This window comes from Pogona vitticeps, chromosome 6 (genome assembly GCF_051106095.1).
Source record: "Pogona vitticeps strain Pit_001003342236 chromosome 6, PviZW2.1, whole genome shotgun sequence".
Lineage (NCBI taxonomy): Eukaryota > Metazoa > Chordata > Lepidosauria > Squamata > Agamidae > Pogona > Pogona vitticeps.
Window position 1 is genome coordinate 112,453,114 of NC_135788.1, and position 26,095 is coordinate 112,479,208.

The following is a 26,095-nucleotide window of genomic DNA, read 5'->3' on the forward strand; positions in this document are numbered from 1 at the left end:
CGAAGAATCCGTATAGCTATCCCTTTTTGGGGATCGCTATACGGAGCTGCCCCAATCGCCGCACTCACTTTGCGACGATCGGGGTGTCCGGCGGCCATTTTGGAGCCGCCGATCAGCTGATCGGCGGCTCCAAAATGGCCGCCGGATGACCCGAAATGGCCCCCGTCAGTGTTTTCGCGCCCTCCCCTTGCTTACCGAGGTCGCGAAAATGCTGCGGGGGGCCATTTCGGGTCATCCGGCGGCCATTTTGGAGCCGCTGATCAGCTGATCGGCGGCTCCAAAATGGCCGCCGGACCGCGAAAACATCGCTGGAGGGGTAAGTTTCGGCGCCTATTGGAACGCATTAAACTAAGTTTAATGCATTCCAATAGGCTTTTCCTGCCCCGTACAGCGATGTTTTCGCATAGCAAAGGTTAATCCGGAACGGATTAACCTCGCTATACGGGGCACCACTGTACCTCTACCTATGATCAGCGCCTCAACATACGAACAAAAAACAGCCTGAATGGATTAAATGGTTTTCAATGCATTCCTGTGGTAAATCTTGCCTCAACTTACAAATTTTTCGACGTACGAATGCCGTTCCAATACGGATTAAGTTCATAAGTCGAGGTACCACTGTATAGGAAAGTCTAGACTTGATTAGTGAGGGACAAGATTCTGCTTTGGTTTGTTTATTTAATATTTTTAATTTTTATACTGCCTTTGAGGGACATAATTACATGCTGTCAAGTTAATTCCTACTTATGGAGACATTGCCAGGTGAGGGTTTTGTTTTGTTTTTAGGCATAAGTAATTTACCAAAACTTCCTTCTGGTACCGCTCAAAGACCGCGCAGCTTGCCTAAGGCAGCCTATGTGATAGGATGCGTAACCCCATCTGCCGTACATGCCTTAGTTGATTTGGGCTGGCCTCTCACAGGAAACGTCTTTAATTAAAATAATCACAGTAGACCATAAAAATTAGAGATAAAAATCCCCCCCCAAACTTCTATAATAAACTGGACATCTGTAACAAGAAGCCAAAGTTTGATAAAGTGTTTTATTTCTCCTTCTGGTGCTCCAGGAGGGGAAATATGCAAGCTCTTCTCTGGTTATACCCATAGCATTTAGCCAACTTCTTCTGCAGATATGTTGGTCTACAACCCATAATCTCCTAGCTCACTGTGTGGAGACAACAAGGGTGGTGAGGCTGGAGCTGAACCATGGCTCACGGTTGCATATACAGTGGTGCCTCGCTAGACGATGATAATCCGTTCCACTGAAATCGCTTTTTAGCTAAATCATTGTCTAGCGAAAAGCATTTCCCCATTGGAATGCATTGAAACCTGTTTAATGTGTTCCAATGGGGAAGAATCGTCATTATCTAGCGAAGATTGGCCATGGGAAAGCCGCTTTGCAAACCACCGATCAGCTGTTTATATCGCTCTCTTGCAAAGCTTAGGTCCCGAAAACACCTGTTTTGCGAGTGCGGAGGGAGCTGTCAAAATCATTGTCTAGCAAAAATCAGTTTGCGAAGCAGGGACCAAACATCGTCCAGCGAAATTCCCCCATCGGAATCACTGTTTTGCGAATCGCTATAGCGATCGCAAAAAGTCAATGGCTAGTGAAAAAACTGTCATGCGGGGTAATTGTCTAGCGAGGCACCACTGTAAATATAATCTAATGTATTTTGACGGCTCCTGTGTCTTGGCAAAATTGGTGGCACCCTTTATAAAGCTCAATTTAATCCGTCTTCTTTCTTATCCAAAGCTGTATGCCTGATGCCTTACCACTAATGCCTGTTTGTCTTTCTTTTCCTCTCTCTCTCTCTTTTCTTTTCCATCTTGCTCCATGGATTTTCTTGGGTAATGTAGAAGAAAATTATGATTATAATTTGTTGTGTGGTTCTTGGTATAGTACTGGCTTCCTCCATCGGAGGCACACTTGGGTTGTAAATTAAAAGCAAAAAAAATATAATAATACTAATACTAATAATAATAATTTAAAAAATTGTACATGCAGTGGATATAACAGCACATGTTCCAGCTACCTAGAGATAAAACAACTTTATTGGGTCAGCAAATCTAAGTTTGTTGTTCAACACCATCTCTTCATCCATTTTTTTACTCATTTGCTAGACACCAGGGTTTTGGCTCTGAATTTTCAGATATTTCTGGGCCTCAACCAGGTGTCTTGTAAGTACACCTCCCTGTCCCACTGCACCATGATTCAAAATGTGTAATTCCTACTACACCCCCCACAGATTTCCCCTTTCATATCAACAATTAACCCTGTGGGAAGGTATGGTTCGTGGTATTCTTTGCCTGTTTCACATGGGGAAGGACATAGCCATGGATCAAGTAGTTCACCTCTGACAAGCCACTCCATAACATGAGAGGACAGAGTGTATCCAAAGAAGCACAATACTTCGGTATTAGTACGTACTACAGTATTAGGCGCTGGCAAGGGCCGTAACCTAGTGCACTATTATTTTGAGTTTATTTTAATTGGATATTGCGATAGCAAGTACACAGGTTTCCAGCCTGCTCAGAGAAAGGGAAGGATTCAGTGCACATAGAGACCGTTGCTAATCTTTTCCTTTTCTCAGAGCTCACAGGGAGAAACTCATGCACTCACCGTTCTTGGGTAACATGGACATTGTTTCCAAGAACAGAATTAGTTAAATATATTTTGGTGGGGTTTTTTTAAAAAAAAATCAAAGTTTTCATTCTTAGGTACCTGGAAAAAAATTGAGTAAATAACTCAGGGCACAATCTGTTCATCTGCTGCATCTTCCTCATTTCCTCTCCATCACATTCCCCTTCCACCCACCCACCCCCGATTCTGCAACGGGATTCTCCTGCCAAAGCCCCACCCCTCCTTTCCTATTGGCTAGGAGCAGCACTGGGGAGGGCTGCCCGTGTCTGACGGCATGCTGAAGGTACCAACTGGACCAGCCCCTCAGATATCAAGAGATGCTCCTGTACTCAACAGCATAGTATTCTGGTCACTAGATATAGAGTTACTATCCTTTTAACTCCTCCCTCCCCAAAAAAGGCAAAATATGGAATACAACAGCACAACAACAAAAAATGGGGCATCGATATAATCGAATTTTTAAAAGATCATACGGAGCATTATTGACAATGTTTTATAAATATATATATATAAATGCTGCGTATTGATCTGATTTTATTAAGCAGTCTTGGAACAACCAGGAATTTGATTTATGGATAGGGGAAAGGAGAAACCCTATACCGAACCCTCCGAAATACAAGAGCGTTGCAGCCATCTCATCTAAAACTCTCGATTCAAGTAGATTAAGACTAGCCAGTTGAGATTGCGGTATCCAATCTGGGGCCATAGGCACACAAAAAATGAATGGGACAACCCACTGCTAGTTTAGGACTGTCATTGTATTCCATTCTTTGTGCCTAGGATTGCTATAGCGGTTTGTTTCGTTCATATCTGGCGATTCAGGAAGATTGAAGGAAAATGAACTTCTACAGTCTTGAGATGAGGGCTAAACTAGAGACGATGTTAAGGTTAGTCCTGTTAGTCTGTTAAATGTCCAGTGGAGAGAAGGTCAGATGGCAATGGATACCATGTGAGTGTGACTTTGACCCTTTGCCCCTGCCATAACCCTAACCCACTCTGCATATCAGAGGAGAGAAGATTCTGCTTAGAAGCACAGCAGTGGCAAATGGTTAGAGTCCCAGTTCAATGATCCTCATTCAGTTCATCCCACGACCACACTCCTGGCTATTTAATGCTTTAAAAACTTATACATGCTGCATCAGACTGTGTGAGTACTGACTAACTTCATGTCTAGCCGCTGGTTCTTAAGAGGAAGGGAAGAAGTAGCTCAGGGCTGCACGACCTGCTCAGAAGTACCACAGTCAAGAAGGATCATCTCCCCATATGAATATTTGTCCTTGTTAAAGGAAGGGGTCGCTCCTTCTTCAGCTTAACCCTGGCTGAATCAGCATGGCCCTAGAAGGCCCTAGTGCTTCTGAACTGGGAGTTCAGCTTGGAGTGATCGGGAATTAGAAACGGGTGGTGCCAGTTTGCGTGTCCCACTGCCAGAAATCCTACGAAATGGAGCACCAATAGTGTTATAGGGATATATACAGTATTCATTTTCTGATGACATTCCAGCATTCTAGATGGAGGGGCATAATCAAGGTTTCCTGTAACTAAACAGTTTTTTTTTTAAAGGAAGAGAGAATGAGAATAAGAGAGAGAGAGACTGATGCTACAGTTGTTTGTATAGCAAAAAAGAGAATAACAGCAAATATTCTGATTGACTGGTGCTGCATAGTTTAGACATGCAGGCAGGACTTGACCTTAAGGATCAGCGAGATCAGTCTCCTGCTGAGGGCCCACCCGTCATGGGGGATGCCTATAAGAGACCCCCTTGGCCATTCCAACTTGTTTGTTCAGACAACCCTTCTCTGGCCTAGAAAAAGGATGGAACAAACAAGGAAGCAAAGGGTGGTGTTGAGAAGGAATAAGGCCAAGAAGATAGATAGGTAACAGAGAGGAAAAGGAGAAGCTGCTGCTGCCAGTGGCCGCAAAGGAAGCAGGTTCACTGAGAGAGAGAGGCTGCTGAGGGCCTTCCTAAAATCTAGCGCTTGACCCTACTTCTAGAAAGGCTTGTTCTTTTCTCGATTGATCCTAAGTGCATCCACTGTGTTACTGCAGTTGCAACCCATCAGGAGCTTCGGAACCCTTCCAGGCAAGCATGGGTGGTTGGTAAGAAGCCTCTCCATGCAATACCATTCCTTTTCCCAGAGTTTCGTGAGGTCAGTATGTACATTCAGCAAAATCAAGAGGTAAATCTTTTGCTGGTTTGCTCCATTTTTAGGAAGGGTTGGAGAATGCAGTGTTTTTGTTTTGTTTGTTTTTGAGCACTCTCTCCATCAGAAGCAAAACTCTCTTTAAAAAGAAGACCAGCCTGTTAAGGACGGATGATGTTCAGCCTACTCTGTTCCGAAAAGGCTAGTTTTGGGAGCGCAGGAGTTTTGAAATTATGGGGCAGCGTTGGACATCACAATTGCAGGCCAACTTAGTACAATCTGGAAGGGCTTTCCCTCTTGATTCTATTACTGAATGTATCAGCTGGTCCTTGTTTTCCAGTATCTACACTTAAGACCACAGCCTTAGGAACTTTTGGTTATTTTCCTCCTCCCCACAAGTTGCCTTGACCCAGTGGTCCTCTTTTCTGCACAGTGACATCCTGAGATATTTGGATCAGCTGCTCTGGGCAGGCAACCTGCTATGGGATATCATTCCCTACGGAAGAGGAAACGCACACCCTCACTCTGCTGGCCGTGCATGAAATCAGGCATTCTACAAAGATGCTCCATCAAGCTAAAGAGAAAGACCATCAGGCCCATTTCTTCATGCGCACAGGGTTGCACTTGCAGAAGCAGACCCAGAGTGCATCCGCATTTGAATGCAGCTCCATATCAAAGTACCATGTGTAATGCTCGTTAAGCAAAGTGCATGGGCCTCTCTCCACTGAATCAGTGCCTGCAAACTATAAAAACACGTGCTAAGGTACTGACCACCAGGTAAACATATCTTGGCCATGCCACAATGTTTTTTATCGCCCCCTAAGAAAAAAACAAATTATATGCTTTTCTGAAGTGGCCTATCTACACTGAGATGGATCCTTCAGTAATGCTGCTCCATCTCTAAAGTATCCTAGAGTAATGATGCTATACCCTATGGGGTGGAGTTGGGCAAATTACGTAATAAAAAGAAACGTGGAGCATAACCCTTGTCAAATATAATGCAGTATTCAAGAGCAAAGCTTCTTCCTGCTTACCAAAGTTACTGCATTATTCTGGAGCAATATAATATTGTGCCACCATGTGAAGTTAGGTGAAATTAGCTTTTGCCTTCCATGAAAATAAAATGAATGATGCCATGGTGTTCAGCAACCTTAGCACCCTAACTATGCACCCTTTTCAAAGAACATTAGGTCGATGCTTGCTCCTTTAAATGCTATCTCTGTCAAGAACAGAGTGCTCTTTGCTAGGTTGATTAGTGACATCTAGAACATACGCTGTTTCAGGATGTGCCTCTGCATGTCTGGAATTATCTGGAATGAGTACTAGTACTCTTCATGCAATATACCCATGGTCACCAGCTACCCAGTTGTAATATTTATGATACGATGAGTGGGTGTCTCGTGGAATCATCGTTCTGAAATATATAGCATTTTTAAAATAATAGCAGTAGCTTCAGAATGGTTTTAAGCAGAGTTTTCTGTTCTGTTAGTATTGTGCAGAGCAATGTTTTCAAAGTTCCAAAGGAGCAGATTTCAGCCTTGCATCTGAAAAGGTTTCTTTGCTGAATAGGTAGAGGAAGAAATACCCTCAAAGTTTCAGAAGTGCGGAGGGATTTCTCAAAACCAAGGAAAGATCAGCTGTGTCCCGAGCAATTTGATTCTTCAGTGGAAGAGTATTTCGCCCCACATGAGTCACAGTGTTCCTGGTATTTGATGTGGTCTTCTTTTTCTCTAATCACCCTTGATGGTGATGCACTGATGTTAGAGAGATGTCTTGTCCCCTAAGGCCCGCCCCTGGCCAATCTTTACTTCATGACACCCACCAGCGAGCACCTTGAGATGTTCCACTTCCTATAGATGATGGGAACGATTATTACCTGTGCCCGCTTTTAAAAAAATTCTCCTCCTCAGCATTTTCTTCTAGTCCCTGGTCCTCTCAAATGGAAGGGGGGGGCAGATCTGTACCAGCTCCCCCACCCCAAAGTTACAGCCATGTTTATCAGAGGCTTGAACACTCCTAGCATACGAAGGAGTCCATGAGAACATGAGAGCCTGCTTTACAGAAACGAGAAAACAAAGCTGACTATGACATAGTGCAGAACACCTCCAGAGATGTATCTGAGACAAAGGAGGAAAGATGGAAGTAACTTCAGTCTTGATTAGAGGCAAGAGGGCAAATACGACATGGATGATGGCCAGCTCTTTCCTGCTAGCCAATATCCTATCCCATTAGGCCCTGCCCACCCGAGCCCACTATCCATCCTTCAAAGATTGCAGTGGCAGATCTGTTTCCCAGGGTTCATATTGTCCAGTGTCATAATAAGGTCCCCTCAACACATATTCCCACTCCCAAACTCTCATTTCTCTTACCCATTGACACATCTGCTATTTCTTCAGTCACATTGTGTTCTGTTTTTTAAAAAGGCGTGTATGTGTATATATGTGTGTGTATGTGTGTGTGTGTACATATCTGTATATAGATATGTTGTACATACGTTCACTGTGATAGCATTTTGTACCTATATACAAATGAACTGATGGGGATATAGGTATACATATATAAACACACAGGTTGCAGCATTATGCAGTGTGTGTTTGCATATGTTTAGGCATGTGTTTCTGCGTATGTTTATGGTTTTGTGCATGTGCAAACTAGCAGTCTTTTGCCCCACTTACTGCAGAGTGAGACCCATTAAGCTCTCTGGGGACTCCAGCAAGATCACTCCAAAGTAATGGGTTTTTGAGAACTAAATGTCATACACTTATTTATATATGTTTCTAAGGAGATGCAATGGTTTGCTTTCTTTTGTAAAAACAGCAACAACAAAACAACAACCATCGACATAGCTTACAGTATATGAAGACCTATTCCATAAATGGTGGTTTTCATTTGTGCCAGATTTTCTTTCAATATTTTCTCACAAACCCTTCTATCTAGTCCAGTTAATGTCATAAACTGCCACACAATCGAAACCCTTAGGACAGAACGAGGAAACATCTTTCAAAGCATGTTTAAATGCTAAAGAGACACTTCTTCTCTACACGTATATTGGGCAAAGTACAGATACACTGTACATGGAGGTGCCGAGAACCATCCCATAATTCTTTTGCTTTCTACAGCGACCTGATCGGGTGAATCCGGTGAAGCTAGAAAATGCTAAAAATTAGCCTAATACTCCCAAAGGCATCTGGGAAAATGTGCATTTATAATACTCTAATCTGTGAGCATTTGTTATAGAAAAGGGATTTAGAGAGCTCAAGAATCCAGAAATAGATTCTTACCACCATCTCTTTTTAAATTTTTTTTTCATTTAGTTACTTTATTTGAAGCTGGTGACATGTAGCCATCGGCAACAGCCTTCCAAAACTTTGAAGTATAAATGGCAGCAGTGTTAGCAGTTTCCTACCCACTTGAATAGCATTTTTCAAGGAAAAGCCATGCTAAGAACTGCATTTCAGAATCCAGATTCCTCTTCAAGCCACACCATCAGCAGACCCAGGCGATGCGTCTGGTTCCCAAATAGACCACCTCAGAATGCTCGTCGCAGGTCAAAGGGGTTGAACCATTGCTTTTCATTTAAAAAAAAATCCCATCCATATAAAAGCTAGCATGCTTTCTCCCTGCTATGTTAGTTTTTCACCTATTGGGAGGTTATACTCTAAAAAGACGGGCACTCAAGCAGCTGGTCCTTCTCCGGTGTCCTGAAGTGGCTTGTATCAGCCACCGATACATCTCATGAATCTGCTGATAACAAAGACTGAGTTTCAGAGAAACTATGGAAAGATATGTGATGCTCATTCATAAAGGGCTTCGTAAATGTGAATTCTCGTGAGGGCCCTGCGAAAATGGGACCTGAGAACAGAGTGTGGCAAATGTCTGTTATGTGTCATTGGCATGAATAACTATGTCTACATGCCTCAGTGATACCGTTGATGCCCGTGTCTAGCTTTTAATGTGCCTAAATATTATGCAATATTATCTCTGTGTTGTGTGTGTGTGTGTGTGTGTGTGTATGTGTGTGCATCATTGGTTCTCAAAGTGTGAGGCGAATCTACCAAGAGAGATGCCCATGGTTGCCGAGGGATTGGAGATTTTCGCCGTGTTTCCTCCTGCTCTCTCTCTCTCTTGATTGGGCCCGGAAGCCAGCGAGCCTACCCATATTTTCTCAGGCCTATTGAAAGTGACAGATCCTGTGCCATGTCTCTTGGTGTGATTTCTAGTACTAAAGATGGTTATGCTACTCTACAGATTTCTCTCTGGTTTCATTCCCTGAGGAGAAGCTACAGTTTTGACTTTCTCCACTGGCTCTCTTCGGGAAAGGTTCCCTCATTTAACTGGCTTAATGTAGCTGGCTGAGAGTTTTAAAACCTTTCTCTGGCATTGAAATTGATATATCTACATTATATTCCAGAGAGAAAGAGAAAACATTTGTTTATATCCTGGTATGGCAATGTGGTTTTGCTATGCACTGGGTTTCCTCGCATGTGTGCATTGATAGCTGGTCTGCTTCCTTCTGCTCTCTGCATAATTCTGAACAGGAAATGTGGCCCAGTTAAAAATGGACTGCTGGCTTCAGAATTCCAAAGGTGGTTCAGATATCGAGAATAAATCAGTGTCTGAATCATCCTGTTTTGATGTGCATAAGCCTTTGCAAATTCAGTAGCCAAGCTATAGCGGTATGTTAATGTTTGTGTAAGAAGTGTGCCAATTCGACATGTAAGTGTGATTTACTGGTGTGATTGTGCCTCTCATCTCTGTGTATACAAAAACACAGACACACACACATATGTAGACACACACATTTGGACACAATTCAATTTTTCAAAATTAGACACACACACACACACACATACACATTTAAAAATGAAAACTGAACTGTAATTACCCTCAGCCAAGCCAACGGCTTCCTCTGAATATCTTGGGTTTATATATTGAGAAAATTTTCGTAAGGACACCTCTCCTCATTTTTGTATGGAATGTATGGTAGGAGACTATTGTGCTTGAGTGGATCATATTCTGCATTCTGTTCTACAAATCTGATGTATTATGATGAAACTGCCTTGGACTCTTCAAAGAGTCGCCTTTAGGTTAGTTATTCACCATGGGGTACAGTTTTAAAAAAATATTGCCCTTTAGGATATCTTGGTTTGGGGGTAAATGCAGTATATACTCCAGAGTATATTCATATGGCTTTGTGTTTCCTCCGTGTGAGTACATACTTTTCTTATTTTGTCTCTGTGATGTCTTCATCTTGTCATCTCTTCATAAGAGATCAAACTCCAGAAAAGAAAGAACAAAGAAAACTTAGATTTTTTGATCTTTTTTACAATACATATCCAATATAACATACAAACCAACTGTTTTAAAAAAAAAAGATGCAACAGTGCAAAGATAAAAACAAATCCTACGAACATGGCAAAATCCCCTTGACTTTCCATTTTGGGTATTGATCTATGTATTGTTTCAATGTAGGCGGTTTATTGTAGTCTGTGGCGTATTTGCTAAGAAACAACAACATAAAAATCTTCCGTTTAAACAAAAATCATTCTTTTTCTTTCCCCATTACCATGTCCTTTTTTCCCCTTACTCTTTTATTTCCCTCCAGTTTCTTGCTGAAATTTTATGATATTCAAAAACAGAAAGCAAAAGAGGGGGACAAACTTACACACACATATATTTATTTTTATATGTATTCCTTTCATTTCTCCAGTCAACCCATTTTATGAGCAACAAAAAAGAAAAAAAAGAAATTGAAATGAAATGCAATGAAAGTGATTTTACCAAAAGAATTTTCTTTTTCTTTCCCTCTCTCCACTACCCCATATAATCATGCTGCAACTTCAGATCTTTTTAAAGGACAAAGATTCCACCTTCTCTTCCCTCCTCTTCATTTCTTTCTTGCTTTTGATTTTGGATCAAGGGAGTTCATCGGACTGCTGTCATTCAATCATATGTCCATAGAACCATGCACCCCTTCGGTGCGCACACTGCTCTTTTGCGCGCATGGAACTCTCTGTTCACTTCGGTATTCTTTTACGCTCACAAAGTCATGTGGATTTCAGACAGAAGACACTGAACCGGACAGAGAGTTTTACACGAAAAGGAATATCAACATTTTTTAAAGCTTCCAGAGCTTTAAACGGCAAGGATGTTAGCACGTCTTTGGGTCTTCGGTACTGAGTCCCAAGCCTGAAGTCCAACCCCCTATTAAACACAAGCTTTTTCCCCAGAAAAAAAGGGAGGGGTGAATGGGTTCTGAGTCACAAACTCTTTGGGGGGAAAAAACGACAACAACCCGTCGAGTGAATCAAGTCACTGACTTAAGTCTGACTTGGCAATGAGTCCCTTAACTCAAGTCCCCATCTCTGTTAAACAGTAGTAAATTGCCTTAGTGTGTGAGATTTGTTCTGCCCTCTTTACGTCTAACACTGGACACACATGATGCCAGTACTAAGGTGAGGTGGGAGGGGAATATATTTTGGAGGAGGATATAATGGCACAAAGCCTGCAGTTCTGAAAGCTGTGGAGGCATCATCTTGTTGATTTTAGCGAGAGCGAATTAAGCAGATGCTGAACTCTTACACTGAAATCCACGAGATGCAGTAGTGCTTAACTTAGCCCCAGTTGCCTACTAAAGATATCAAGATATAATATTCTTAATCCCCTTCAAGGCTTATCCATATTCTTTAGTGGGCAGGACACTGTGTTATCAAAAGTGCTTGTAAAAATGGTACATGATATTTTGATCCGTGGCACTTTGGTAAACATACCAGAGCTGACACGGACTGATGATTTGACGTCATCCTCCCTCAACTCAATTTTTTGTCACAAAAGAAGCTAGGAAAACTGTTGAGGCTTTGCAAAATCTCCATGAGCCCAAATTATGCATGTAGATTTCTGGTACACACTGATGGTCTTTTTGAAAACAGGCTGCAGTTTCCTCTGTTCCTGAGCTGGTTGATATATTCCTTTTTGTAGCTGCTGGACTACATCCTCTTTCCCAATAACTCACATGCAGGGAAAATCCCTTTTGGGTCCTTTCTTATTAAGAGACTTATTTTAAACTTAGTCCTGATTCCAAGCTCTCAGAAGATGAAGACAATCCACCTAGGTCCTTTGATCATGAAGAGTTGGGTCATGGAAATTGAGTATTTCCCGTTGCTTTCTAACCTTTTGACATTTCTGACTTTTTTACAATAATGATTCTTTGGGGAAAGTAGAGCCTTCATGGTTCTGGATCCTTGGCTTAGCCCACTGGTTCTTAACCTTGGGTTACTCAGGAGTTTTGGACTGCAACTCCCAGAAGCCTTCACCACCAACTGTGCTGGCTGGGGTTTCTGGGAGTTGCAGTTCAAAAACATCTGAGTAACAAAGGTTAAGAACCAACTGGCTTAGCCAACCCTGGTTCAGTCTTAGTTTAAAAACATCCTTCTCCTAACCAGCTACATGGACCAAGATGGTTTACTCTGTGCAGGAAGAGAACTGACACTAAAAGTCCAGACATGGGTGGGTAGGGATCTAAAAGAGCTGCAACATTCACTAAAATAATTTTCATTATTTTGAATCTGGTAGCAGCTTTAAGGTTGTTGTTTTTATTAAAAAACAAGCATACAAATATTTAATTAGAAACAATATCATTTTAACTCATGTACTGTGTCCTATACAGTATTTTGGAGAAGCAGAGATACCTGCTCGAAATGTATGCCTGTTTCTGAGACATGGCATGTATCAGCTAAAAACCACAAGTCAGATTTAAACTCAGCCAGTGTTAGAGAAGATCCTTTGAAATCTACAGGGGTTGAGTTAGTCCTTGTTAGTCCTAACTAGAGTAAAACAACGGAAAGAACAAAACATGTGTATTGACTCACCGAATCCCCATTGACCCCATTGGTCTGCTTTACCTGGGAATAACAATTGGATTTAGGCTCATCATGAATTTAATGTGAGCAAGATTACATCAAGATTTCATTCCCCCCCCCTTTCCTCACATCTGAAAAAAAAAAACTCCCTTGGTCCAAAGGAACAATATTTTCCAAAGGGGGAAATAGTTATATATATATACCTGCATATACCTAGTTTTTTATATATATATACAGATATATATAGCCATCAACCTATGTAAGCAGTCATTCTCTTCTTCCCCACCTATCTATTCCTAACATATGGTGCTTTCGAGGACCAGAAGGGCTTGCGAGCCTTGATCGTGCAAAGGTTTACATGGATGCTTAACCTGAAGGCGGAAACCAAGCTCCCTAAATTTGCAGGGCCCTTCGTAACAGTGCTTATTAAGATCCAACCCTGTTTGGAGGGAGGGGAAAGCCCACCTATGGTTACCTGCTCATCTGTGTGGTTTTGGGGTGTAATCCATTGTGAGATCCACACAAGGCACCTGGTTATTTTGGCTCTGTGTGTATGTGTGTGTTTGTGTGTATATTACCAATGCATTATGCTCCAAATGCATTTCTTTGCCCTCTTCCTCAGTTATTGAACTACATTTATGCCACACAGAGGCAGTCGTTCTGTGTGCAGTATTTCCTGGTTAGAAAGAAAGAAATGTTTACAACACACAGATCAAGTGAGTCTTTATGAAAACCTCCTAGTACGAGCAGATACAAGGAGAGCTGTCTCTCTATGTCTTCGTATTCTTTTCTTTTTCTTTTTAACCAAGAATGACAACAGCATGGAAGTGCCATCTCAGAATCATTAGCACATGGATCTGTCTCCTTAATAGCCCTGTGCATTGCTAATTGTCTCCTATAATTCATAAATCTGTCAGGTCCAGAGTCACTTATTCATCTGGATTCCCTTCCCTCCCCCTCATTTCTGTCTACAAAGCATTCTTCTTTACCTTTGGCTTAGAATATTTCCACTCTATGATACCAGTTCAACAGGCATGCTTTGCATATAAAGCATCCATGGAATTGTAGTGTGATTAGGCAGTTGAGACTTCTCCATTTGGGTCTGTAGTCTTTTTGTAGAACAAACGATATGCAGATTTCCTGAAGCAGTTGGGACGCACGGCACTTAAAGTAGCTGGAACAGACTTATATTTGTTGTATATACTTGGCCTTTAATATAAGCCTACAACTGACTGGGAGAATTCACTCTGTCTATGAAAAAAAAAAGAAGGAAAATTTCTCTCTTTGTCTCTCTCTCTCTCTCTCTCTCTCGCCATTACTGCCAATGAAAACCAAATGTGAGAGTTTACGTCTCTTAACCTTTTCAAACAGGGTTGACATATCTTTTGGAAAGTAAGCATTTTCACCGCAACCCGATAGCAAAGCGCCCACCGTTCACATCCTTTCCAAAATGGGGTTGCAATGTAAATGAAGTGATTTTTAGAGATTTACATGTGTGCTTCGGTCCATCTGCATGTCGCGGGGGGGGGGGTATCCACAGGTGGGGGAATCGTGGGGTTACGTGTGTCCGCAGAGACCCTGTCTCCACAAAAGGCTGCTGGTATTTTAAGTCAGCATCTTGTGGCATGAAGGATCAAACCCAGAGTCTCAGAGTTAGGCTGTCATGTGAATCTTGGCATGATTCAGGGCCCAAATTTGTTAAAGGAAACATTTCCCCATTTTGCCTCTTTATTTTTCTTCTCGTCCTCCACTTCTTCTTCCTCTCTTCTTTAAAAGTATCCCCCCTCCTTTTTTCACTTTTTAGTTCCTTCCCCACCTCTGTGTGTAAATACCAGCTGCTGTACGTGACGGGTGATTTCCCTTTCCTTCTCCTCCTTTCTCTGCCTACTCTCCACCCCCTTGTTTTTTTGTGGAAAAAAGTTGTGTTTCCTTTGTTCTGAATGCGCTTTTACTGGCTGACTTTGGAGGGTTTGAGTGTTCTTGTTTTTTTTCTTTTTCTTTCCCGGGGAAGTTTATTTCCAGATTTTGTTCTGAACTTGTTTGTGTGGTTCTTGATTGCTTTTTTCTTTTTTTAAAAAAAAGGTCCTTTTTATTATTTGAAAGGAAATTATTTGTTTGGTTTTTTTTTTCAATGTCTGTCCGAATGTGCTTAGTTAAAAGCCAGTGACTAAATGCTAAACCTTTCCAAACGCTCGATGGCTTGCACGCTCTTGCCAACGGAAGTTGGTCTAATAAAAAGGTATCACCTTTTGCCTGCCTTGTGTCTCTCCATGTGCAGTGAAAAGTCTCTCTCTCTCTCTCTCTCTCTCTCCCTTTTCTGTCCTGGAGCCTATCTACACTACACAATTACGTATACAGTGGGATCTTGACTTGAGAACTTAATCCGTATTGGAAGGCGGTTCTCAAGTCAAAAAGTTCTCAGGTCAAATCTGCATTTCCCATAGGAATGCATTGAAAACTATTTGATCCGTATCTGCTCTTTTCCATCCATAGAAACTAATGGGAAGCTGCTATTCCGTCTTCGACCACTAGAGGGGGATATTTTGTTTCTTTTTTTCCTAGGTCAAGAAAGGTTCAGGGAAGGCAGGGAAAATACAGTCCAGGCAGTACCAGGCAGTCCGAAGACTGTCTCCCAATCCACTCTCTAAACGCTGGGAGGAGTGAGGAAGCAGACAGGCACCCTTTTCACTGGCCAACAGTTAACTGAAAGTTCACATTTTGCACTTTCCCTGCCTCCCACGTGGTTTTTTTTTCAGTTCTTAACTCAAATCTAAGTACTTAAGTCAAGTCAATATTTTCCTAAGAGAGTGGTTCTTAAGTCAAAATGTTCTTAACTCAAGCCGTTCTTAAGTCAAGACCCCACTGTAGCCGTTTGGTAACACATTAAGTGCCATGGCTCTATTCCACAAAGTCCTGAGATTTTCAGTTTCATAAGATATATTTAGAATTCAATGCCAGAAAGCGCTGATGCTGTAGTTCAGGAAAGTACACTAGAACTGCTTAGCAGAGAAGCATCTTACCAAACAACAAATCCCAGGATCCTGCAGGATGAACCCAGGACATCTCATGGTGCTGTAACTATGGGATGTAGATATGCTCTGTCCTTCTGGGGTTTTCCATTCTTGGTGTATCTTTCTTGGATTTTTCCAAAGGAGTTTGTTGGAAGTGTTGACAGAGGTTATGGAAGTCCTCACTAGGAATCGAAAAGTTCTGTCGAATCTGGATCCGTAATGGTTTTATTTATGAGAAATTGTCCTGTTCCACAATATAAGAAGCTGGTTTATCCTATGTCAGTTGGTTTGTGTTTCTGATCCAGTATCACCTGCTCTGACCGGTAGCATCTTCCAAGGTTCTCATGCAGAGAAAGAGCTTTTCCATCAGTTGCCAATTTTCAGCGGTCCCTGAATTGATCCTGGGACTTTCTGCCTGAAAAGCAGATGTTCTCAGAGCTCAACTGATGTTCCACCATTCTGACCAGTGGCCGTGCCAGCTCAGAATTCTGAAAATTCTGTCACCAATAAGTTATAGTCCTACCGCAGGTTACACACTTTTGACAGCCATTAATGTTAGGGGCGACCCACATCAGCAAGCAGCTGCCTTGGGGATCAGAATGTTCAACCTTTCAAAGAAAATGGAATGTGGGATTCTCTAAACCTCCACCTCAAAGGGAACTCGACTGTTTTACTGTTGCTCTTACATTTTTGTCCTGCCCTCCTACAAAGAGCTTATGGCTACGCACACAGTCTCTCTCCACCTTTATTCTCCCAGCCATCGTACCCGCTATATCATGCTGTCTTCTCTCACAATCACAAAGAGAAGATACTCAGTCTATGGTATGATTTTATTTTATTTTAAGAACTCAGTAGCATCTAATGGAGTTGACTGTCTCAAACCAGACGTTGAAACAATCTGTGGATTGGACTTTGAATGTAAAAGAAACATATCTTAAACGTTAATAGCAAAGAGTACCTTGGTGTACAACATCAGGTTGCATCAAGTACAGTGGTACCTCGCAAGATGACGACCCCGCTAAACGATGTATCCGCATATTGATGACTTTTTGCGATCATTATAGCAATTCGCAAAACAGTCATTCCAATGGGGAATTTTCGCTGGACGTTGAATAGGTCCATGCTTTGTGAACCATTTGTTCGCAAGATGACAATTTGTTCCGCTGATCATCGCAAAATGGCTGCCCTGTGTTTTCCAGACCCATGCTTCGCAGGGCAGCCATTTTTACAGCTGATCGGCGCTCACAAAATGGCTTCCCTATGGGTGATCTTCGCTGGACAACAAGGTATTTTCCCTATTGGAACACATTAAACCAGGTTTCAGTGCATTCCAATGGGGAAAGGGTTTTCACATGATGACGATTTTGCTAAACAACAATTTCAATGGGACGGATTATCGTCATCATGCGGGGCACCACTGTACAGGTCTTCTGTCTAGCTATACTTGGAGAAGTGTCTTGCATTTCAGGTGTTACAGCTGAAAGACAAAGCCACCTGGGAGTGTGCGTAGCAAGGAGAGGAAAGAAGAAAAGATGAAAAAAGATTGGATGCCATCTGCAGATTGAGCCTGAAAATAGGTGAGAATTACTGTATGTTACTGGTAGCACATGTTAAAATTTAGATATGGGTGGAGGTCTACCGCTAACCTTGGCCCAAGGGATCCAACTGAAACTTCAAACAGTTGTGTGATGGTTTCTATGTAAGTCTCTCAGAACCTCTGTTGTTAGCAGGTTTCTAGCTGTCATGACTTTGAAGATCTGTTCGAATGTACAGGGGTGGCATTTGCTTGAAATCTCAGAAGGCAGAAAAATGCCAGAAAAGAAATTGCTGTCCCAGTGGTTGGAGGTGCACGCACTGGGTCACACCGCTCTCCTTGGCCCTCCCGCTGCGCCATAAGCACAACCAGAATAAATTGTGCAAAAATGCAAGAGCAAGCATTGCAAAAAATCAGAGTATTGCCGTTTTGCCCCAAACTCAGACTTGGACAGCTCTGTGTCCTGGAACCTAACTGTCCTGAGAAAAAAAGCAGAAGAGAACTTGCAGCGACTTCCGTGGAAGAAAAGCTGTGAAGGACAGCTCTATCCTTTGGTCTGTAAAATATTTCCTTGTCATCAATCTCAGATATCAGCAGTCCCTCCCCAGAAAACCCTTCCCTTATGGACCTTTCACTTTTAGAGTGTGTCAGTTCCTGAGGCAGCAAAAGACACGCTAGTCTAACCAGAGCCGCCTCCTCAGATGGCCATCTCTTTACCATATTTCGAATCGAGTGAGCTATTGGCTGGAATCCTGTTACCTACATGAATGCCTGCGGAATGGCAGTGATGTCACTGGAAGGGGAGATTTTCCATCAGCAGAGAGTTCCTCCTTCGGTTCTGTGACTTTTCCAGGTTGTGTCTAATCTGTCGCATTGTTTGCAGGCCAAAGGAATCCAGGGAAGGAAGAAGAAACTCTTTAATGATCAGAAATCTTCTCCTGCTGGTGATGTCAAAACCTTACATGTTAGGATCCAAAAAAAGGAGTCTCCCTTTTAAGTGTGTATCTAAAAGGACTGAATGTATACCACTGGAGGAGTTCTTGAAAATCTAACCTTTCATTCATTTTTTTCCCCTTGCTGTGCTTCCTGAAGGACTGGGAGTTGTCATTCAACACACCTGGAAGTCACAAGCATGGTGTCCTCAATCCGCATACCGTCATTTCTTTGCTTCTCCTCTCCATCCTACTTCTCCTTTGTCTTTGACCTTCCTCCGTCTTTTTCTTTATTTTCATATCCAACAATCGTCATGAATAAAAGGCCATATATTTTTAGGAACTCAATCAGTGACTCATTTTAAGCTGTTTTAGATAGAAATGTCTTAATGGGGGACCCCTTCTCTGGATGGGACTGTGTCATAACTCATGTACTCCAAATGCTTGGCGATCTTTCAACACCACCACCACCCTCTCTGCTCCAGCCGCTACTCATTTTGCTGAACGGAGCTCCTAACATCTGGGGCCAAATCCTCTCCAGACCCAACCACTGAACTCCACAGAGGCCAAAGGCTGCAAGGACGAGGTCATGATTTAATTTTAACATGTCTCTTTCCTTGTCACTGCTGAAAATAATGATTTATTTTGCTGAGTTTTATTTTTCTTCTTCCAAACTCCCAGGCTTTGTGGGGCCTGAATTTTATCTACAGCTTCTCCCCTTTAGTTCCTGTTTTTATTTATTGTTCTAGAGCAGAGGTTCCCAAACTTGGGTCCCCAGATGTTCTTGGACTGCAACTCCCAGAAGCTGACCAGGATTTCTGGGAATTGTAGTCTAAGAAGATCCAAGGTTGGGAACCACTGTCCCACTGATTATGAACAATTTTAATACATTTAAAAACAACAGCAGAAGAGAGCAGCTCTGGACACACATCCACACCTATGTTCACACCAGCTAAGCTTCATGCCTACTGTTTCAAGCTCTTTGTTTTCTTAAGCAATGCCAGTAAGTACAGTGGTGCCTCACTTGACGACGTTAATTCATTCTAGCGAAATCACTGTAGAGTGAAAATGTTGTCAAACGAAATAAAAAACCCATTGAAACGCATTGAAAACCTTTCAATGCGTTCCAATGGGCTGAATGCCTGCTCGTCCAGCGAAGATCCTCCATACGGCAGCCATTTTCTGTCCTAGAAAACAGTGGGGGGCCATTTTCTTTAGCTGGTGGCCATTTTGAAACCCGACGATCAGCTATTCGTAAAGCGAAAATTGGTTCCCGAAGCAGGGAACCGATCATCGCACAGCAAAAAAAAAACCCATTTAAAGCATCGTTTTGCGATCGCAAAAGCGATTGCAAAAACATCAACGTAAAGCCGATTCATCGTAGAGCGGGGTAATCGTCCAGCGGGGCATGACTGTACTGACTGTCACTTTACCTCTAGGTTTCATAATGCGCTGTCCTGGGTCCTGCCTCTGAGCTCATGCTGTGGACCCTGCTGGACCCTAAAAATAAAAGGAAGAACTGCCCTCTATCTAGCCAAGATCCAAAGGCATCAGGCAGATGCTATTGCAGGAAACCCAGCAATAGGACAGCGGGGCAAAAGCTCTTCCCCACTGCGTGTAACTTGACTGGCTCTGATCAACACAACAGCACACAACACACACAACTCTGATCAACACACACAAAGATGGTTTATGAGATCAATTAGCTTTAAACACACACAGGACAGAAGCCAAACTGACCTCTAAAGGGTTTGTTCTAGTACTATACATTTCAACTGTTTTAGGATTTAGTCCCTGGCTTAAACTCCAAATACAGTCTTCTCTGTTTTTGGTTGCTGTTTTTTAAAACTCTTTCAGATGTGGGAAATATGTGCATGTTACAAACAGGGGAGCCCGGACAGTCAAATAAAAAAGTCACCAGATCTGGTTGAAAGTTGCGTAACCCTTTTTATTTTGCAATAAGGACCTGAAAAGAAATAGTACTTTATCAATATGTGTGTTGGCAAAAAAAATGCATATTGCTGCACGGTTGGTCTTTTTCCTTCTGCTTTTACACCTATGACAACATCACTTTTCGTTCCACTGCATGGGTGCTTTGATGCACCCGGTGTTCCTATTCTATCCTTATACCCTTTTAATTATCGTGATCTTCATCAGCACCTTGCAGAACCCACCAAATTGCTTGCAATTCCTTGGAAACTATGAAGGAACCCCCCAAAGGCATGGGAGGAGATCCTTGTGCCTGTTGGAGGCCTTGCGCCACCAATAAGGGAGACTCTACATCGAGGTCCATGGCTGTCCTTGACCTTATCTGTGTCAACAGCTCTTTGATGGAAAATAAAATTATTTATTGTTCTAGATCAGTGGATCCCAAGCTTGGGTACCCATCCACCTCTCCAGTGGAGAAGATGAGTGTTGCACAGGAATGGAAGAGGGGAGGAGAGGGCAGCTGCTCATTCCAGAAGCTAAGCAGCGTCCATCCTGCTTGAGTGGAAGACCTCCATCGGATACCAGGGTTCTAGATCCTGGTAGGTCCAGGGTTCTAGATCCTAGATCCTAGGAAAGAACCTTGAAACCCTGGACAGCCAGAGCAGCCATTCAGAGTTGAGACACCTGGAGATGGGGTGGATGGACGTCTGGTCAGTGTTAGGCTGCTGCTGCTGTCCCTTCTAGGGATCAAGGAGAGAGGAGTGTGGGCAGCACCTTCTTCCCTTGCTTCATGTAGCTGGTCCATGCACAACTGGTGGCTTTGAGGAAGCAGAATCCGCTGTCAGGCTGGTTCCATACAGCTGTAACTTTGCCGTGTAGACACTGCCCCTTCAGAGGAGACCAAAGTGAAACACCCAAGCCCATACACACAGTGCCTCTGGAAACCACAGCACCCCCTTTCCTTCTCCATGTTCGAGGCAGCCCTTAAAATTCTGTGGTCGGGAGGTCATGGGTGGCCTCAGTCTTCTCCGACCACCAAGTCCGAGGAGATGTGGCATCTCAGTCCAGATCGAGGATGTGCGTGGCCCCCGGGGATCAGAGTGCAGAGTCTGTTTGTACGGCCGCTCTGCCAACCGCCCGCCCTGGCGTGTCTTATCCGCCAGAGTGCCCCAGCCAAAGCAGCTCAGCAGACGAGGCAGGGAGAATGTCACGATCTAATCGGATTGCCTGGTAATCGGGTCGGGTGGATAATCCCAGATCGTTAGAGGGAAATCTCGTTAGAACAATCCCATTTTGAATGCTCAGTAATTCTGTGGCGTCATAACAGCTGGACAAAGGAGATGCAGTATGGAGCCCCTCTGTGCTTCCCGCTTGGTCTTGCACTCCGAAGCATTTTCCTCAAGTGGGGAAAATTTTCCTTTGATAGCCTCAACCCACCAAAACAAACAAAAAAACGAAAAAACCCAGCAACAGTTCCTCTCCCAAAAGGGGCCCTTTGCACCTTTATTAAAACGCTTTTGTAAAAAGCAGGAATTTGGGGAACAATATTTTTGTGCAGTGTGGAAATGGCTGGATTTCCACTTTTCGTACGTTTGTGGCAAGCACAGAGACTGGAAGGCAGGCGCCCAGAGGACCTGATTCAGGGGTGGAGGTGGTGAAGATGTAGTTCACAGCCCATTTGCTTAAGACACTAGGAGGAGATATGTATTCCACCACTGGAGAGGGGAGTTCGAAGACCAACATTGTTTAAAAGTCGAGTTTTTAAAAATATATACTGTATATCATGGACATTTCAAGATGCTATTGTTAGAGACTGCAGCTGTTGTTTTTTTGCAACTTTCCCTTTTTTGGGAAGGTCAATGAGTTTTGATGCACATCAGTCGTCCAAGACAAGCAGGTGCCGAACTATTCAATTTACTTCCAAGAGTTCCTTCAGTTCAGAATCTGAGTTCCTTGTGTAGGGAATCTTGATTTTCTTCAAGAGAGGCAGAGTCTTGTCATTCCCTTTAGCAGAGCTCCTTTCTCAGTTTCTCTTGTGGCCCCTTAAGAATTAAGGCGCCCTTCCTGGCTATCATGTAGGAAATTTCAGAAAAAGATTCCCAGGATCCTTTGCAATCTGGAGGTGGGCACACCATTTTAATGCCACTCTCCAAAATACTTCACCTCCAACCTCATGCCATTCCCAGTGGCGTTTCATCTGTGTGTTGTGTCCAGATGGCATGGGGTGAGGTGTTTTCTCCCATAGCTAGACGTTTTCACCTGTGGCGGGCCCTGCCTCCGGTCTAGAGCCGTGGCATTTCCCCCCCCCCAACATAGATGCCAGCTTTTAAACCGTCCTCAGTGCTGTTCTGCCTTTAACCTTTGCTTGAACTGAAACCGACACTCATGTTCCTCTCCATGCCAAGAAAAGCAATTTCTGCTAATTCTTGTAGCTCAATCTACTGTTCAAAGCCTGGGAGCAAGTGAACCCCTGCAATCTTATTTCTATTTCTTTTATTTTGGTTTTAATCCTGAGAAACCATGCTGGGGGGAGGCAGGAAAGTCTGGCCCCCATGGTTTCCATTGCAGATTGTGAGGAGTGTCTGTCCTCAAAGAAGGAAAGAAAACAAATTCTTATCTGTTTCTCTCTCTCTTTTTTAAATGAATGAATGAGAACCCCACAAAGCATTCTGGAACGCTCAGTAGTTTAGGCATCTTGTCATGGAACCAGAAGTTGGGAGTCGGATTCTCCACTGGTTCTCCTTGACAGGGGCTGGACTGGATGACCGCTAGGGTCCCTTCCAGCTCTACAGTTCTCATGGCTGCTCTGCTCCTCTGTGATCTGGCCCCGCTCCTCCCAGTCTGCAAAGCAAGCTATGATGCCAGAGCTCCTTCTCTCTCCCCCCCCCCTCCAAAAATGTGGCTTGTTTGTTTTCCTGCCTGTGTCTCAATCCAAAGAAGCAAACAAGCACAAGTAAAGAAAACAGAGAGCGCCGCAGGTGCAGCAGATGGAAACACCACCCCCCTCCTTCCATCCCTCTCCAGAGAAGCTAAGGTTCCAGACAGTCACCCGAGCTGTCAAACGGCAGAGCTGGCCCCGAACATTCTCATCTGTCAACATGGATCCTGACCCACGGCAGCCTCTGTTGCTTGCATGATCGCGTGCACGCAGCGCTCCCATCCATTCTCATTTCTCCTGACCTACTGCCCTCTGGCTTTAATAAGTGTGGTTTAAAAATATTTTCTTCCTTTTTCTCTCTCCTTCCATGCAGACGCGGTTTTATTTTTAGCCCACAATGTCTGGAAGGGTTTGTGCAGTCGGCTTCGCTGTCAACATTGTCATACTGCCCTCTGGTGGTCGTGAGTGATGGATCCCATGTGAAGCAAAATGAAGCCTCCTTTTTTCAGGCTCAAGCCCAGGTCTCCTTTGGGCCTCCTCACCGCCTCTGCCCGCCTGCACCACCTTCCTAGGATGTGACTTTAATATCTTCCTATGGAAGAAGTGGGAAACGGGAGTTACTTTAAAAGCTGGGGAGATGGTCAGCAAGCATCTGCCTTCCAATAGCTTGATGTTTGGTTATGGAGCCAGCGCTTGGGGGGGGGGTTGATTCCCCACACCTTCTCCTGAAGGAAGACCCAACACGGTGTAGCCTTGGGCAAGCAACACAGTCCCAGAGTGCCCCCAAATGAAAGAAGTACAGTGGTGCCTCGCTTAACAACAATAATCTGTTCCAGGAAAATCGCCGTTCAGCAAAAACATCGTAAAGCGAAAATAAAAACCCCATTTGTGAGGGTCCGTTATTCTTCACCTCCCCCGAACCAAATAAAACAGGAGACATTTTTGAACCAAACAACTTGTCTTCATTTATTAACTGGGGTAAGGGAATAGAAATGTCTATCAGCTTGGGAACGAACTTCTCCGGTGGGAGCAACGGCTGGTACAGGGGCACCCAATCTTCATCAAACGGGTTGCTTGACCTCGACGCCCATGGGCCAGCCTGAACCCGGGAGGGTTCTTCGGGTTCGATGTCATCCGGGTCCGTTGTCAATAGTGGGGTTGTCTCTTCATGCCCTGTAAATCCCCAGGGTACATGGTCTCTGCCCCGGTGAAATCCCAGGGTCCTGGTAATAACCCAGTTTCCTCAGCTCCTCCAGATGCCATATTCTCTTTTCCTCTCTCTCTCTACTCTCTTCTTCTCCTCAACTAACTTGCGCCGCCACTCTCTAGTCTCCCTTTCTTCCCGGTACAAGGGTCGTACTGTCATTTCTCTCCTTCTTCTCTCCTTCGCCTTTCGCTTAGTAAAACGCACCTGTTCCCACTTGCCAGTCCAAGGGTCCTGGATGGTGTCAAAAGGTTCGCCTTTCCCTTCAGGCGGCCCCTCCATTTCAGCAGGAAATAATAAAGGTTGAGTCTTTATAACTTTAACAACAGAACTTTTATTGCTTCTCTCACCCTCCAGCACGTTTCTTAACGGTTCCAACGGTTTACAACTTGGCAACAAAGCCTCATCAACATGTTCCAAACATTGAACATAGTCCCAAGGGGTTAACGGCGATGGGCCCCATAGGGTTTCTTGTAGCCCCAGTGAGGGGGTGGGGGACTCCTCTTGGCACAGATTGTCCCGCAGCATTTGTGCCTGATCAACCCCCTCTCATCCGGACCTTCTTCAAACTCTTCCCTCCTCCCACCTTGTTCTTGCCGCTCTTCTCCTTTCCACGGGGCTACGGTCACTTTCCATTCATGGGTTGGTATAGGCGCAGGTGAGTACTGGTGAGGTGCGGGATCAGGCAAGAGTCCGCCCACGCGTAGGTTTGGGAAGTCTCTCAATAAACCCTGGGTACGAACTTTCTCAAATGCCTGCCTTTTCTCATCTTTCTTTTTCTTCTCATACTCCTCTACTACTGCACTAAACCACACAACACCCTCTCTCTCCTTCTCCTTGCCTCCAACTGTCACTTCTGGCTCCTCCCACTCCCCTTCAGCCAAGCACACTTCCACCTTTACCTCCCCTTCTCTCTCTGTTAACCCTTTCCTCTCTTCTTTACTACTTTCACTGCTATCCAGCTGTTCTTTCTTTCCATCCTCTTTTTCCTCTGTCTTCTCTGCGGACGGCACACTCTCTCTTTCTACACCTTCACACGCCCCCCCGGAGGAGTGGGCCGTCCGCTCTTCATCACCGCGCATATTTCCTTCTCCCTGTCGCGAAAAATAATCAGCATTAGCATGGTTGACCCCTTTTTTATATTTCACCTGAAATGCATACGGTTGTAAACTCAAATACCATCGTGTCAATCGTGGGTTGGCATCTTTCATTCTATTTAACCATTGAAGGGGTGCATGATCAGTTACTAATGTAAAAGGCGCTCCCAACAAATAATATTTTAATGTCAAAATAGCCCATTTCACTGCTAATGCTTCTTTTTCAATAGTTGCATATTTTCGTTCCCGAGGGCTTAACTTTTTGCTGAGATACATAATGGGGTACTCTATTCCAGATTTTTCTTGAGCCAACACCGCCCCGATACCTCTATCTGACGCATCTGTCTGTACTATGAAAGGGAGAGGAAAATCAGGGGCATATCTCTTAGGTAACTCATTCAAAATAAATTTTAACTTATCGAAAGCCTCTTGTTCTAACTTACCCCATTTAATATACCTGTTCACTTTCTTTTTGGTGAGGTCAGTAAGTGGGGCCGCAATACCAGAAAAGTTAGGTACGAATTGGCGGTAATACCCAGCCAATCCCAAAAATTGTTGTACTTCTTTCTTTGTTCTGGGAACATGCCAATCAGATAGCTTGTCAATTTTTTCTTCTGAGGGGCATATCTCCCCTTTACTTACAACATGACCTAGGAATTTCACCTTCTCTTGGGCAACCTTACACTTGGAGGGATTCACCGTTAATCCTGCCTTTTTGAGTTCTTCTAATACTCGTCTAATGTGCAGTATATGTTCTTCCCAGTTCTTACTAAAAATAAGTATATCATCAATATAGGCTCCCGCAAATGTGCTAACCGGTTCCAGAACTCTATCCATTAAACGTTGGAATGTGGCCCCTGCTCCATGTAAC

At 43.6% G+C, this 26,095-nt stretch overlaps 1 protein-coding gene across 7 annotated transcripts in view; it reads left to right on the plus strand.

Moving 5' to 3' along the window:
- Window positions 1-24,267, plus strand: part of STX1B (syntaxin 1B) — an 80,503-nt gene extending 56,236 nt beyond the window's left edge. Inside the window, exons 10-12 of one of the 7 annotated variants that reach the window (XR_013537172.1) lie at window positions 17,119-17,227; window positions 20,476-20,644; window positions 23,297-24,267. Coding sequence is in view for 2 of the 7 variants with exons in the window: in XM_020807301.3 (XP_020662960.1) it covers window positions 1,856-1,936 (81 nt within the window). In the remaining 5 variants the exon portion in view is untranslated. Of the gene's footprint in view, window positions 1-1,855; window positions 14,890-17,118; window positions 18,465-20,475; window positions 20,645-23,296 lie in introns of those variants that run through there. The other 6 variants (XR_013537170.1, XR_013537169.1, XR_013537168.1 and 3 more) reach the window with 6 other exon arrangements.
- Window positions 24,268-26,095: the final 1,828 nt, after the last annotated feature.